The following is a 15,589-nucleotide window of genomic DNA, read 5'->3' as shown; positions in this document are numbered from 1 at the left end:
AGCACCCATTAGCTCACATAATGTTATAATAATGGTTGTTTGCCCTGTGGCATCATAGTCCATCTTGCTGACCTGGCTCTTCTGGGTTGGGCAGGCAGTGCAATTTGGATGAAAATGTTCAAAATGAAAGAGGGTAGCTAGTATACTGGAAATGTGAAAAGGGAGTGTTGGTGTGGGTTGTAAAGAAAAACTCAGATTTACCCAACCATGCCATCCATGTAGACTAACTAAAAATAAATGTAAATTTTTTTTGTGCTGACATGCACAGGATGTGAGTCCTGAAATTGGAAAAGTTGACCATATGCGGAACAAGTTGGTCTAGCCCCTATGGGGGGGGGGGGGGGGAGAGCTGATGTCCTTCATTTGCATAACAGGCTGTTAATTTCCTATGTGTGGACTCCATTTTCCTAATCTGGAAGTCAGTCAGCAGGCCGTGTCTCTTCTAGGTGAGACAATCAATTATTGTTAATCCTTGGAATGGGGGAATTTTGGAACTCTGAAGTCTGGACAGTGGACCCCACTGCGTCTATTTCTTTGAATGTAGCTCAGTCTTGCCTTTGTATTTCTTAGCAGCCTCTTCCGTTTGCCTCACACTGAGCTCATATACAGAGCATTAAAATTCCGTATTTTTCATCTAAATTTTCCTCATCCATCTTTCTTGCATTTGTGCTTGGACAATTGATTTTTTGGAAGGATGAGATGTTATGTGCCTTATTAACATTCATGCCTCTTATATATGAACACTTTTCCCTAGTGTTAAGCGTAATTCGGAGGGACCCATAACATTGAAGACAGGAACAAGGTCCGTCGATTATACATCAAAGCTTTATTGTCTAGTTTGGCCAAGCGGCGGCTACTCTGACAGAATTATGAAGGAAAGCGTGCGCCGGCCCTTTGTTCTACTTAGTTTTTATAGTTTTGTAAGTGGGAAGTACAGAAGCAAAAATTGCAATTAGGAGCCCCTTACCACTATTGGTTATAGTCATATGTCCTTTAACATGATAGGACCACGTTCAATTTGCAAGCCATACATCCTTTTGGGGAAAACAATTTACAAGCCAACACAATGGTAGAAAGATGTCTCTTTACATATTAAAAGGCATTCCTATATTATCTAGTGTTCATCTGCTATCTCTCTGTCCAGAGTCACACACGCATTTACATAGGAGAGGTAGTTTCGGTAGGGACAAATTCCCGCAAATGGCTCATTGCTATGAGAAAAGGTTTATTTTGGCTTTTCTCTCCCTGTACCTGGCTAGCCATTCACCCCTTTCCCCACAGGTGTGGTGGAGTGTCTGGGGATCCATGTTTTCCTCCCCTCTGCATTTGCAACACAATGCCAAGGGCCATCCTGACTATGCCAATCACACAGTACAGAGACTATTCTCACAATTTCTCTGCACATCTTAACCCAAATCAACAAAATGTTTCTCAAGCCTCCCAAAATATTAATATTAATTCTGTAGCTTTTGGTACTTTACAACACCTGCGGGTGAAGTGGCTCAGTGGCTCCTCACCTAGCATGTTACTTTTTAAAAGTCTGTATTTGTTATTAGCTAACTCTTATTACAACTCTGTGATAAGTTTTGTAAGCAGCCTTCTCTCACTTCACAAATTAGTGACAAAGGGTAGAAGAATGCCCACCCAGAACTTTGGGACAGGTGATGCCCTGTGAGTTGCATGATGATAGTTTGTGCATTCATAATTGGTTTTCTGAGATTTCAGTCACAGTTGCCTAGAGCCTTTTTTTTTTAAATTTTTTTTGTTATTTTTTATTTTAGAGAAAGGAGAGAGAGAGGAAAGAGAAAGGGGGGGAGAGCAGGAAGCATCAACTCCCATATGCGCCTTGGCCAGGCAAGTTCAGGGTTTTGAACCAGTGACCTCAGCATTCCAGGTCGACGCTTTTTCCACTGCGCCGCCATAGGTCAGGCATAGTTGCCTAGAACTTTATAGTGTTTTTAGGGCAGCTAGATCTCTAACTGGTTTGAACCTTGTTTTTCCTACAATATTGGTTCTTAGAAGGTGATTCCCAGACCAAAGTAGCGTCAGCACCATGTGGGAATTTGTTAGGATGGGATAGACTGAGGTTGAGGCCAAGGAGAGGACTGTGTTTGAACAAGCCCTCCAGGTAATTCTCATTCATGCTCAAATGTGAGAATCACTACTGCTGTTTACAGTGTACTGAGACACTCTTGTTAGAAGGACAAGTGTATAGCTGTCATTGAATAGCTTCACTTTTCTTTGCTAAATCACTCACTTACCCACCGACTCACTCGCTGCTTACTCAGCAAATATTGTATTTAAGATCTTGTTATGGCCCGACTGGGTGGTGGGGCAGTAGATAGAGCGTCGAACTGGGATGTGGAAGACCCAGGTTCGAGACCCTGAGGTCGCCAGCTTGAGCGTGGGCTCATCTGGTTTGAGCAGAGCTCACCAGCCTAGACCCAAGGTCGCTGGCTTGAGCAAGGGGTTACGTGGTCTGCTATAGCCCCACAATCAAGGCACATATGAGAAAGCAATCAATGAAAAACTAAGGTGTCGCAATGAAAAACTGATGATTGATGCTTCTCATCTCTCTCTGTTCCTGTCTGTCTGTCCCTATCGATTCCTCTCTCTGTCACTGTAAAAAAAAAAGAAAGAAAGAAAAAAAGATCTTGTTATGTACCGAAGGATATAGCAGCATTCTTTCCCGCCTTCATGTAGCAATGTCTGGTCCTTTCTTATTTCCTTCTTGATCCAAATATACTTTCAAAACAAATATACTTACTTCTCCTTCATCACCTCACTGGTTTTTGTATTTTGTTTTTAGGCATATTGCAAATTCCAACTTTGCTCTTCTTTTGCTGGTATTCCAAGCTTGTTGGCTCCATTGATTCATATGAACCTCCCCATCACTTTTCCTTGCCCTATAAAAGTGCATAGTTTTTTCTTTGCACATACTTCTAACTGGTCCATCCATGTGTGCTTGTTGATCTATATAGCCTCATATAGATTTAAATCTCACTGGAATTTAGATTTTGTTTGATATGACTGTGTCCCTGGCATAATGGGAGGTGTTAAGAAAATGAGTAAATGAATTTATATTTTCTCCCATCTTTCCTGCTTTATTCTCCTTTATGTAATTATGTGCTGTTGAAAAATTGGAGTTCAACCAAGAGTACATGTATTTAAGATGCGATGCATATCTGCTTTTTTCCTTAGTAATTTTACCTATTGTTCCATAACCACAATTTTTCACTTTTTTCAAATGTGATAATCCATCCATCTTTACCTCTTTTTATAAATATGGCTTACAGTATGTCCCTGTGCCAGTTTCCTAATGCAATTCAGTATTATCTGTATTTTCCTACTGTTTGGTGGGCTGTTTGGGTGGGCTGGCATACCCCCACCCCACTACCATCACCACAACCACCACCACCACCACCACCAATGTGACATTCTTGAAGTGCTCTAATTTAGTGTTGATAGAGAATTTCAACCCACATATGTAGTTTTATTCTTCTAGAGCTGCATTAAAAATCTAAAAATGCCCGACGTGTGGTGGTGCAGGGGATAAAGCATCAGCTTGAAATGCTGAGGTTGCTGGTTTGAAACCCCAGGCTTGCCCAATTAAGGCACAGAAGAGAAACAACTATGAGTTGATGCTCCCCTCACCCTCCCCCCGGCCTGCTGCCTCTCACTTTCTCTTGCTCTCCCTCAAACAAATATAAAATTAAAAAGGGGGGGTGGTGGCTCCTTTAATGCAATCTTTCTTTAAAAAAATCTATAAAAAGGAAATTAATTTTAATATATTTGACTTAGTATATCCAAAATATTTCAAGAACTAATATAAATTTATTAATGAAATGTTAGTTACATTGTTTTAAGCTAATTAAAATTAAATGAAAATAAAAAATTATTTTCTTATCCACACTAGCCACGTTGCAAATGCTCAATAGTGGCCACTGTAATAGTTAGCACAGGCCAAAGCTTTGGGATCTCGGCCTCAGTTCTAGTCTTAGACCTATAGATTTCCATATAATTATGTCTCCTTTTTGCTCGACAGTGCAAACTCCCTACACTTTCTTTTTCTTTGTGAAGTTGTATATATTTTAATTTCCATATTGTAGTCATGACTCCCAAAACCACATGTCTCAGTGACAACCATAGGATTCTATTTACTGTGCTGTATTAGATTTCCAACCTAATGTTATTACAAATACTCTGAAATGATGTAAAAATAGATGACAGGAAATGCATGCATAAACAGGTCAAGTCCCAGGGTTTTGATGCAATGTACTCTGTCCTTTCAGAAAATTTTACCAATTGTATAGGCCACTGTAGTCTACAGTGTTCAGTTAACTAATAAGAACCACTCTTTCAACCAATAAGGGATTTAATATAGGGAATTAAGTGCTTATAAATTTGGTGGAAGGGTTGGAAGAACAAAAATCAAGGGGTTACCTCTGCACATTTGGCTTAGTTTAAAAGCTAAATATCATGGCTGTGAAAAATGCAGGCATTGTGCTAGCATTCCTGTTGATCGCCCTGAAGCTGATTGACTAGGCAGGGAAATCTGGCGCCAGTTGGTGTGGACACCTGTGTTGGTACAAGCTTTCCCATTGGTTAGGACTAAGTTGCGTCCAGAACCCTAGATAAAAGGACATGAGTGCTTTGAAGACTTACTAGGTTTTTATTCATCTGTCACCCATAGTGTGACCATACTGCTTGTTAAAATACTTCCATATCACATGGCATAACCCTTCCCTTGGGCCCTTTTCTAATGTGGTTACATGTCCTGGGCCTCCAAGATTTCCTTTGCAGCATGGTGCCATGTATGCAGTCACAGACAGTCTTTTTCCTTTGAGACAATCTAAGGCAAACAATGTCTAGTATAAATGATTGCTATTAAGAGAAAGTTGGGTAGTACAACTTCTAGTTAACATATAAGATATGGCTATAAAGTAATGATGCTTTTCCTTGTGTGGCAGGTACTGGTTCATGAAGGCAATTCCAAAAAGGACTTCATTATTTCTAGAGTAAATATTTAGCTCTTGAAGGATAATTAGTTTGAATTGGTAATACTTGAGATGCCTTTCTTCCTTTCTACCCCCAGCCTTAAAAGATGTTTATGTACTTTAAAAAGAACCCTACAGTATATTATCATGATTAAAATTTTGTACTTGAATTTCTTACCATTGAAATGGTTTCTTTGTTAGGCAATCACTCCTATAAAAGGTTTAAAGTAGGTGAGGTGTGATCTTTTCCCCCATTTAAAGGGGATATGTACCTTTAAATCATTAGCCAGCGGATGTGTAGGGTTAACTATGGTAAAGTGCTGCTTCCTGATGTCATGTATTTAAGTGTTTGTCCCCTTTTCTCACCTGTAGGGCTCCTTGGTAATGGCCAGTCTAAGGGATTAGGACCAGCATCAGAACAGTCAGAGAATGAGAAGGATGATGCATCCCAAGTGTCCTCTACTAGCAACGATGTTAGTTCTTCAGATTTTGAAGAAGGGCCGACGAGGAAAAGGTTAGTACCCAAGGCTGAAAGTAATGGTGCCTTAAAACAGGGACTGCAAACTAGGTGCCAGTTTTTACCCTATGGGAACAAATTTGGGCCCATTCACCTAGTCTCCTGATTTTTCATAGAGGAGTCAGAGTTCTGAAGTTTTATATCAAATGTCCTGATTTCTAAATATTGTCCAGTTACTTATCATTAAATATAAACACCCCAAAATGGTATGTTTTGTTCTGCTGCCATAAAAATTGTCCAAAGAGTCACTAACTTGTAATTCTTGTCTTAACTGTTCATTTTAATTGACTTTTTATCAGTAGTGTTTGTTATTCCTGAAGAGAATTGTTTCTAAGAATTTAAAGAATTAAATGTGGTGTTTCTGAAAACAAAACAAAACAACAAAACCGAAAAAACAAAACTTCCCCCCTCACTAGGAAAGCAAAACCCACTTGGTGTTTAACCAGGTTAGTAGTTTTGGAATTAGTTCTTAAAAATTTATCAGCAGTTCCTTTTTTTTTTTAAGTGACCTTCTTTAATAAACTTTAAATAGTCTGATAAGGAAGTTTGATGTGGTAGTTAAGAGTTTGAGGTTTCATGGTCAGGCAGTGGCAGTGACGTTATATAATAATGCTTTTAGTTGGGTGTTTTAAGAACTCATTGTTAGTTATCTGCTTTATTTCATATCTCATATGTTATTTCCCTCGAACTTATATTTTGTTTCATTCCTTTTCCATTCTCATACTTGATGTTTTCCTGGATGACTAGATTAATGACGTTTTCTTAGAATCTGTTAGTTTAAAAGGTTGGGGAAAGGGAAAAAAAATCCCCTGGTCTGGTCTTCTTTGTTTACTCTTTCTACAGAATTATAGTTATTTTGGAAACTATCTAGATGTTTATATCTAATGGAGAACTGAGTGTGGTGGAAAATTAAGAGGAAAAGACAAGATTAACCATGTGTAGATATTTGAAATCCTTGACAGAACTGTACTTTGGATCTGAAAATTGAGGTGCATCACTCTAAGTCTTAGTTTCTGTTTCTCCATCATTCAGTGTCTTTATTTAAAAAGCCCCATGATACAGAGTTTGTATGAACTTCCATCTTCATTTTCTCTTAATCATCAGCATGGTATCTTGGATAACATTAGATTTGTTGTTAGCATATTAGCAAGCAAATATAAGAAATATCTCTACCAGTGTACTGGGCTTTGTATGCTATTCTTTTTAAGGACACATAGGTGAGTGTCTTTGTCGCAAGTCTATTATGTTTCAGATCTCTGCCTCAATTTGAGGACTGTATCACCACAAGAGAGCAAGCTCAGAATGTGTTAACCACATCAGTGAATATGTTGGAATGTGTAAAACTACCCATGCTTCCAAACATGGGTGGGTGGTCATCCATCTTTCATCTCTGTTTGGGGAGTAAAATTTTATGAATATGTTGGCAGTGACAATACCTGGTTTAGCTGTGCTATGTAGCGTTCCATCACCCTCTGCTCTGATAAGATCCAGGCAGCATGGGAGTGTGATGGTGAAGATCAGTAGGCATCATTCTGTTGGAGGGGCCCTTTGTCCTGGCTCCTAGAGCCTTTCTCAACTGACAGTGCTGCTGCTGGCTTCCTCTTTCCATGGTTTTACCTGTGTTGTGTGGCAACTAGCTGTGTGCAAAGCATTTAGCTTTAGGTCTCCAGGCTAGTGGAAAAAGAGGAACTTTGTTCAGGGTGAATTTAAGGCTTTTTCATCATTGCTAATCTGCTAATATGCTAAACTTCTTGATTTCCTTACCTAAAGATTCAGCAGCCTTTTATTTGGTTGTGATCATAGTCTACTAGTGAAATCCATCAGGGACATACTGTAAATTAAGGGTTGACTGGTCAGGCTAGATTTAGGGCTAGTCTGTGGTAGCCTGTGCTCCAGGCAGAAGGCTGTATAATTTACAAACAGGTAGTATAGTTAGGGCATGCATTTCGCAGTGTTGCAGGGTACCTAATAAGTATAGAGTAATAGTAATTTAATACTCTGGTGGTCATTTGTTTCATCCCTCATTGGTAGTTAATATGAATATTTAGTATAAATAATTTGGTATGGACCCTGTGTTCTAAGGCAAAATGTGTGAATTGGAAGGGGAGTGATTGGGGCTTTGTTAGTGTACTGTTCAGTCTGGAGTGCTCCACTTTCTTTCATCTTATGTACATTGTATCTTTTCTAGTAAGTTGACTGAGTGTACTATCTCTGCTGGTGACAAATCAAATCTAGAGTAACTATTTAAAGTGGTTGTTTCAAAATGTTACTTCAAGTGTTGGGTGGATTGTTGACAGGATGCTACTTTTAACTTTGTGTCTAAAATTCCCTAAGTCTCATATACAGAGGAAGAACATGTTTTATAATTGAATATTTGCATTCTCTGTTGTCATTTGATAATTATACATGCAATTGCAAAAACCCAGGGTCCTAATTTATACATTTGCTTTGGAAAAAAGCAGTCTTTCCATTTTTGAAATATGAACTGCTAACTCTTCTTGTACAGTTAATTATTATTTCTAGGTACGTGTTTTTAGGACCATCAGTTAATATGCCTTTTGTCTTGATGGGGAGGAGGAAGGAAAGGAATTTATGTGTTTGACTTTCCTAAGAAAAATGGAAGTCTGAGGTGTAGATTGTGCCAGTCTTAGTTCAACCTTGCCCTGAGTTCCCAACCTACAAATTGAAGTAATTCCAGTTTCTTTTCTTTATTTTATAAGGATTTTTAAAAGACTTTGTTTACTCATTTTAGAGAGGGGAGAGAAAGAGGGGGAGAAAAAGAAGGGGCAGAAGAGCAGGAAGCATCAACTCCTATATGTGCCTTGACCAGGCAGGCCTGGGTTTTGAACTGGCAATCTCAGCATTCCCGGTCAACACTTTATCCACTGCACCACCACAGATCAGGCATTATTCCAATTTCTGATGATGCTTGTAAAATATTTTTTCAAGGTTTCAGTTAGAACATCCCATGTGTTTATGAAGTGTTATTTTTCAACAGGAAACCCCTAAGCTATGTTTTACCTTAAGTACTTGATGCCATTGGCTTTAAGCGAACTTGGTGAGCTTTTTGGCACACAGAATGCAGTAGAATCCACAGTTTACAGGATTTATTTTTCTTTACTTAGGTAAAAATAAAAGGTATCATTTTGCCCTGGCTGGTTGGCTCAGCGGTAGAGCATTGGCCTGGCATGCAGGGGACCCGGGTTCGATTCCCGGCCAGGGCACATAGGAGAAGCGCCCATTTGCTTCTCCACCCCCGCCCCCCCTCCTTCCTCTCTCTCTCTTCCCCTCCCGCAGCCAAGGCTCCATTGGAGCAAAGATGGCCCGGGCTCTGGGGATGGCTCCTTGGCCTCTGCCCCAGGCACTAGAGTGGCTCTGGTCGCGGCAGAGCGAAGCCCCAGAGGGGCAGAGCTTCGCCCCTGGTGGGCGTGCCGGGTGGATCTCGGTTGGGCGCATGCGGGAGTCTGACTGTCTCTCCCCGTTTCCAGCTTCAGAAAAATACAAAAAAGAAAAAAAGAAAAAGAAGAAAAAGGTATCATTTTACTTAGCCATGAAAGGTCATAATCTAAAATCACTCTTCGTAAAAGGAAAAGCTGTCCTCTCTCTAGACACTCTTTGCTCTTTTGATGGACAGGGCTGCCAGCCTTTCACGAGTTGAAGGAGTTGGTGTGGTAAGAGTTCCTAGGTGTTGGTTTTCCTTTTCTTTTGGTCATTGTGGTAGGTGCTTAAAATAATTTTTTAAATTATAAATTAATGTAGTTTTAATTTTAAAAAGTTATTTATTGATCTTAGAGAAACATCAATTTGCTGTTTCACTTATTTATGCATTCAGTTGTTGATTCCTGCATGTATCCTAATTGGGAATTGAACCCTAAATCTTGGCATATTGGGATGATGCTCTGACCAACTGAGCTACCTGGCCAGGACACATTAATGTAGTTTTTACTGTTTAGAATGGAAACTAAAGACTTTAGCCTTTAATAGACCTCTTCTGAATTTGATGGTGGCCCTTCCTAGCTCCTACCTTCTTCTCCACTTTAATATTATCCATCCAATTATACTTAATTGTTGTAAAATTTATAATTCTTGCAAGAAGTATCTTGAGTATTTTCAGAAATCAGAGTGGACAGATACTTGTGTGTCAGATGTGGACTGGCTGAGAAACCTGGAATGGAATGCTTGTTATGGGCGTAGAGGTTATCTGTTTGCTGATGCAAAGGAAGGTGTTGTATAAAGAAGTTGGTGATAGTAAATGTATTTTTACGTGTAAGTTAATGGAAGATTCAGAATACATCATCCACAAAGGGGTCACTTGAATTGGCTACTCATAGCAAAATTAACTGTGTATTTTATTTTATTTTTGAGTAGGTGGAGGAAATAGATAGGAAAAGTGTAAAGACAGTGGTGGTTCTTAGGGACACATTATGGGGACCTGGTATGTGATACAGTTGTTAAGAGTATAGGCTGCAGCTAGATATGTGTCTCAACCATCTGCTTGTTGTGTGTTCTTGGGAAGGTTCTGAAACATCACTGGGCCTTAGTTTTCTCACCTGTACAATGTCTGTGACAAAGTAACCACCTTCTGGTGATTTTGTGTGCTGAGCAAGTTAATTCATGAAGAGCACTCAAGTGTTTAGTGAGTGCTGTGTGCTAGTATTCTGAGCTATCATCAGTATGGCACATGAATTCTACATGTGAATAGGCACATTCAGTGGAGACTTTTCAAACATGGGTCACAGGGATTTTGATTTTATACAAATTGTGATTTCAGTCTTTCCTCCGTGGTACTACTGTCCTCCGCCATCTGTGGGCAGATGGAAAAGTGTGGGTGCGTGTCCCTCTTGAAGTCACTGAGTCGCAGGAAGGATCTTTGTAGTTGTGTTGCGTGAATTCCCTTTGAAAGCATTATGTGAGCAGGTACTTGCTTATATGGAGCAGGCAGAAATAAGATGAGGTTGAAGTTTTTAAAGACAAGGTGTCTGCAAGCAGCTTCCATCTTGGCTAGTCACAGATTAGTCATTGCTTCACCTTGGGGGAAGCCCCCGCTATGCCTGTACTTAATACTGAGATCCCCAACACACGTTTCAAAACAACACTCCAAGAGAGCAAAATGTGTAGGCTGTGCCTCTGCAGGGACGTAACTGGTTTTCTTCCTCTAAACAAAGAGCTGCTGTATTTTAGTTAGGACTTTGATAGTATAAGTATTACTGAGTTCAAAGATAGATAGTCCTGTACCAGTAGTTTGGATTTAGAATGTGAATTGTTTTAAGGGTGGCAATGCCGTGATTTAGTGCAGTTAAATAATTTTTTACATTTTTTTAACAGAATGCATTGTTAGTACAGTATAGTTTAATGTTAAATGCACTTGTTGTTACTGCCAAAATTCCAAAGCAAAACAAGCAACCCATAGCTTAGATATATTCCCCATAACTTTTAATTTAGGTTTTGATGCCTTCACTTACCAGGCTTTTGCAGATTATTTTGTTGTTACAATGTTGAACTGTATTTTAACAAGTAGGATTTAGTGCTGTTATGATTTTAAATTCTAGAGTTATCGTGACCAAAACATATTCTTTCCTTAAAGAAACAAGGGAAGGGGCAAAATTGAGGAATGGAATATTATGTGCCACTTTTAATAACCACAGAAAAGAATTCTGGAGTTAAATATAAAGTAAAGGTAGATGTGTCCAGCCTACCTGCTTTTTTAAATGTATCTAAAGAGTTGCATTTCTGGTGCTGTTCTTTCCTTTTTATAGTTGTAAATGTCTTTCTGGGATTATTTTCCTTTTGCTTTTCCCTGAAGGACTTTAACATTTCTAATACTGTATAGGCCTGCTGGGGTTGGATGAATCTTTCAAATTTGTATGTTGGTAGAGGTCTTTAAAGATCTTTCTCAACTTCATTTAAACAAAATCTTTTAATTTTAAGAGAGTTGTAGAATTACATGTAGTTGTAAGAAATTCATCTTCCCTTTTTTTTTTTTTTTTTTTTTTTTGAGACAGAGAGTCAGAGAGAGGGATAGATAGGGACAGACAGGAACGGAGAGAGATGAGAAGCATCAATCATCAGTTTTTTGTTGCAACACCTTAGTTGTTCATTGATTGCTTTCTCATATGTCCCTTGACCGTGGGCCTTCAGTAGCCTTAGTAACCCCTTGCTCAAGCCAGCGACCTTGGGTTCAAGTTGGTGAGCTTTGCTCAAACCAGATGAGCCCGTGCTCAAACTGGCGACCTCAGGGTCTCGAACCTGGGTCCTCCACATCCCAGTCTGATGCTCTAGCCATTGCGCCACCGCTTGGTCAGGTGAAATTCATCTTCATATTTATTTTTATTATTAATTTTATGCTAGAGGGATAGACAGACAGGAGAGTGATGAGAAGCATCAACTCGTAGTTGTGGCACTTTAGTTGTTCATTGATTGCTTTTTCTATGTGCCTTGACTGGAGGGCTCCAGCTGAGCCAATGACCCCTTGCCAGCAACCTTGGGCTCAAGCCAGTGACCATGGGGCCATGTCTATGATCCCATGCTTAAATCAGTGACCTTGGGTTTCCAACCTGGGTCCTCAGCATCTCAGGTCGATGCTCTATCCACTGAGCCACCACTTAGTCTGGCTCATCTTCATTTTTAAAAGATCTTTTGCTGGGTATAGAATGCTAGCCCCCACCCCCACCCCAACCCCCACATGAACACTGTGGTATAAAGATAGGTTTGTGTTACTTTTGACAGGAAGTCTCTCAAACTGGAGAGTTGTCATTCTTTTCTTTTTTATTATTTTTTCTTTTTCTTTTTTAAATTTTACTGATTTTAGAGAGGAAGGAGAGAGACAAAGACAGAAACATCAGTCTGTTCCTGTATGTACCCCAACTGGGGATCCAACGAGCAACCTCAGTGCTTTGGGATGACGCTCTAGCTAACCTGTCTGGCCAGGACGATAGTTGTCATTCTTAACTCTCCAGATGTGTCATTTTCTCCAGTCTATTTCTTGAGTTTTTCTTTTATTATGCACTGTCCCTTGGTATAGTTTTCTTTATGTTTCTTGTGTTTGGAATTCATTGTGTTTCTTCTTTATATTTAATTAGTTTTGGAAGCTTTGGAGTCAATACTTATGCAAATATTTTTTGTGTGTTCCTCTCTCTCTCTTTAGGGATTTCATTTGCACGTCTATTTGGCTCCCTGCAGTTGTCCCATAGCTCACTGACACGGTTTTTTTTATTTCAATCTTTTTTCCCTGTGTTTCATTTTAAGTAGTTTCTATCCCTTATCTGTGGAAATGTACTTTTTTTTTTTTTAATTTTTTTAATTCATTTTTAGAGAGGAGAGAGAGAGGGAGAAAGAGAGACAGAGAGGGAGAGAGAGACGGAGAGAGAGGAGGGGGGAGGAGCAGGAAGCATCAACTCCCATATGTGCCTTGACCAGGCAAGCCTAGGGTTTCGAACCAGCGACCTCAGCATTTCCAGGTCGACGCTTTATCCACTGCGCCACCACAGGTCAGGCATGGAAATGTACTTTTTAATGTCAGAAATTATTGTTTCTATCTTGTAAGCTAGATTTGATTTTTATAATATCCTCATCGTCTCTCCTAGTATGTTTTGGCTTGTCCTTCTTTCTTGAACATATAGAATACAATTAGAATAGATGTTTTAGTTTTAATATGTTTGTCTACCCATTCTGTCATTTGTGTCATTTATAGCTCAGTTTAGATTGATGTTCCTATTCAGCATGGTCTTTTGTTGTTGTTGCTGTTTTGCTTGTCTGATAGTTTTACTGGATGCTTGGCATTGTAGTTTTCTTGGTTGGGTGTTGTGTATGTGTGTATTTTTCTACTTGTCCTTGAGCATTGCTCTAGGGCAGGATTTTCACCTCTTTTTATCTTATGGCACACATAAACTAATTACTAAAATTCTTTGGCACACCAAAAAAATAGTATTTTACTGATTTGGCAAAAAAATTGTTATAATTTTGATCGTTCACAGGGGATGGCTCTTCTTGTCTTAGCTGTTGTCATTTTTTATTTGACAATCTAAGAGAAAAGAGGTCAGTGTCCCTGAATAAATAAGTGTTTTTAAAATTCTTGCAGCACACATGTTGAAAATCACTGCTTTAGGGTGTGATTAAGTTACTAGGATACAGTTTAATCCTTTTGGGTTTTGGCTTCCAGGTTTGTTAGATGGGGCCAGAACAGTGTATGGTACAGGATTAAGTTTTTCCAAATACTCCGGTAAAACTCAGATGAGTTTTTACTTTACTCGGTGCCCTATGACTCCTGATGTTTTTACCATTTTGGCCAGTAGCTACAGGCACTGTTTCGGCCCTGTGTGGGATTTGGGCACTGTTCCCTCTACTAACCCTTTCTTGCCATACTCTCCCTTAATACTTTTCTCACACACATACACTCACTCAAATTTAGCCAAGGACTTGAGGACCCTTGGTAGATTCCAGAGTCTTCCATATGACTCTCCCCTCTCTGGTACTCTGCCTGACAGATTCTGTTCAATACCTTGGCCTCCTCAATCTCTCAACTCCTTCTCCTCAACTAGGGTTTCTCTAGACTGCTTGAACCTCCCCTTCCTTGTGCCATGCCCTGGGAGTTCTCAAGGCAGTAAGCGCAGCCCTCGTTGGGCTCCCATTTCTTGGGCTTACAGTGCTTTATTATGTGCTGTCAATTGTCTGGTGTGGATTTTTGGTTCTTTCAGGCAGGAAGTAAATCGTCTGTATATTACTCTCTCTTAGCTAGAAACAAAAGTTTCTATCTGTTCTTGGAATGCTGAATGAGGGAGAGCAAAGCACACTCCCAGGAAATTTAACTATAGTAGTCCCCACCTTGTATATGGTTTCAGTTACTTGTGGTCATCAGTGTTCTATCCATTAAGTGAGAATTCCAGAAACAATTCATAGGTTTTCAATTGTGTGCCATTCTGAGGAGTGTGATGGAACCTTGTGCTATCTTGCTTTGTCCTGCCTGGGATGTGATTCATCACTCTGTTCCTCATAGTCATGCTCTGTTGCTGCCCACTTGTTAGTCATTTCTTAGCTCTCTTAGTTATCAGACTGGCTGTAGTGGTATTGCCGTGCTGTGTTCAGGGACCGTTTTACTTAATAATGGCCAAAGTGTAAGAGTAGTGATGCTGCCGATTTGAATATGCCAGAGAGAAGCTGTGAAGTATATTATTTCCTTAAGTGAAAGAGTTGGTATATAGGAACAAACATAGTATATACAGGATTCAGTGCTATGGGTTACTCAGGTGTCCACTGAACATGTCCCCTGCAGATAAGGAGGGACTACTACTATGCCATGCTGGCATTGTGTAGCCATAGTCATAACCTTTTTACTTAGTTTTTCAGTCATTAAAAGAGAAAGCTGATTTGCATTAAGTAAGCCCTAATGCAACGAAATAGAGAATTTCAAAATAAGGAAGCAGTGACTTAGGAATAGAAAAATTTCACTGCACAAGAGGGTATATGACCGTTATAGACCCTTCAGGCTCTGAGATTGAAGTCTAGAACCTGTCTCTAAAGGAAGAACTGCCTCCTGGTAATATAACATATTGTGTTAATAAACTTTACCTTAATTTTCATTAAACATTTAGAAGGTTTTATCATCCTTGTTTTATAGCTGAATCAGCAAATGTTCCATACACCTTACTAATGAATGAGTCATTTCTTATAAATAGCAAAGTCAGGATTTGACTCCAAGTCTTCTTATCTATAAGGCTGGACTTTTCAATTATACCATGTCACTATCCATCAGGGGAATCAAATGTAGGTCTTATTCTTTTATGTACCGCAGACAGTCTCAGAAGAGCACGCTCTTTGGGCTAGCTGCCTGACTTGGTGAGCTGAACATGGCAGGATCACAACCCCACCCACTCCCTCAGCTGAGAACCTTCATGCAGTGCACATCCCCTGTGGCTTCTCAGATCATATAATTTTCTACTGATATTCTCTTTTCTTCCAGTGTTTGTATTCCTGTTTACTGAAATAAAATCGTTTCCTTCATTGGAGAACCAAGCAGTAGATAGAAAGGAAGAAAACTTTCCTAGCTTCTTTTGATCAAAACACATTTTGCTTTTAAAAT

General features: G+C 39.5%; 1 protein-coding gene across 4 annotated transcripts in view; it reads left to right on the top strand.

Moving 5' to 3' along the window:
• JARID2 (jumonji and AT-rich interaction domain containing 2) overlaps positions 1-15,589 on the top strand; it is a 321,993-nt gene that overhangs the window by 197,782 nt on the left and 108,622 nt on the right. For 2 of the 4 annotated variants that reach the window (XM_066268345.1, XM_066268347.1), the window contains one exon: positions 5,370-5,511. The exons of the other annotated variants lie outside the window; for them this stretch is intronic. In XM_066268345.1, the coding sequence (XP_066124442.1) occupies positions 5,370-5,511 (142 nt within the window). The remainder of the gene's footprint in view (positions 1-5,369; positions 5,512-15,589) is intronic. 4 annotated transcript variants of the gene reach the window in all.

The sequence above is a fragment of the Saccopteryx bilineata genome, chromosome 3 (assembly GCF_036850765.1).
Source record: "Saccopteryx bilineata isolate mSacBil1 chromosome 3, mSacBil1_pri_phased_curated, whole genome shotgun sequence".
Lineage (NCBI taxonomy): Eukaryota > Metazoa > Chordata > Mammalia > Chiroptera > Emballonuridae > Saccopteryx > Saccopteryx bilineata.
Note: the sequence above shows the minus strand (reverse complement) of the source record. Positions and strands in the feature narration are given on the sequence as shown.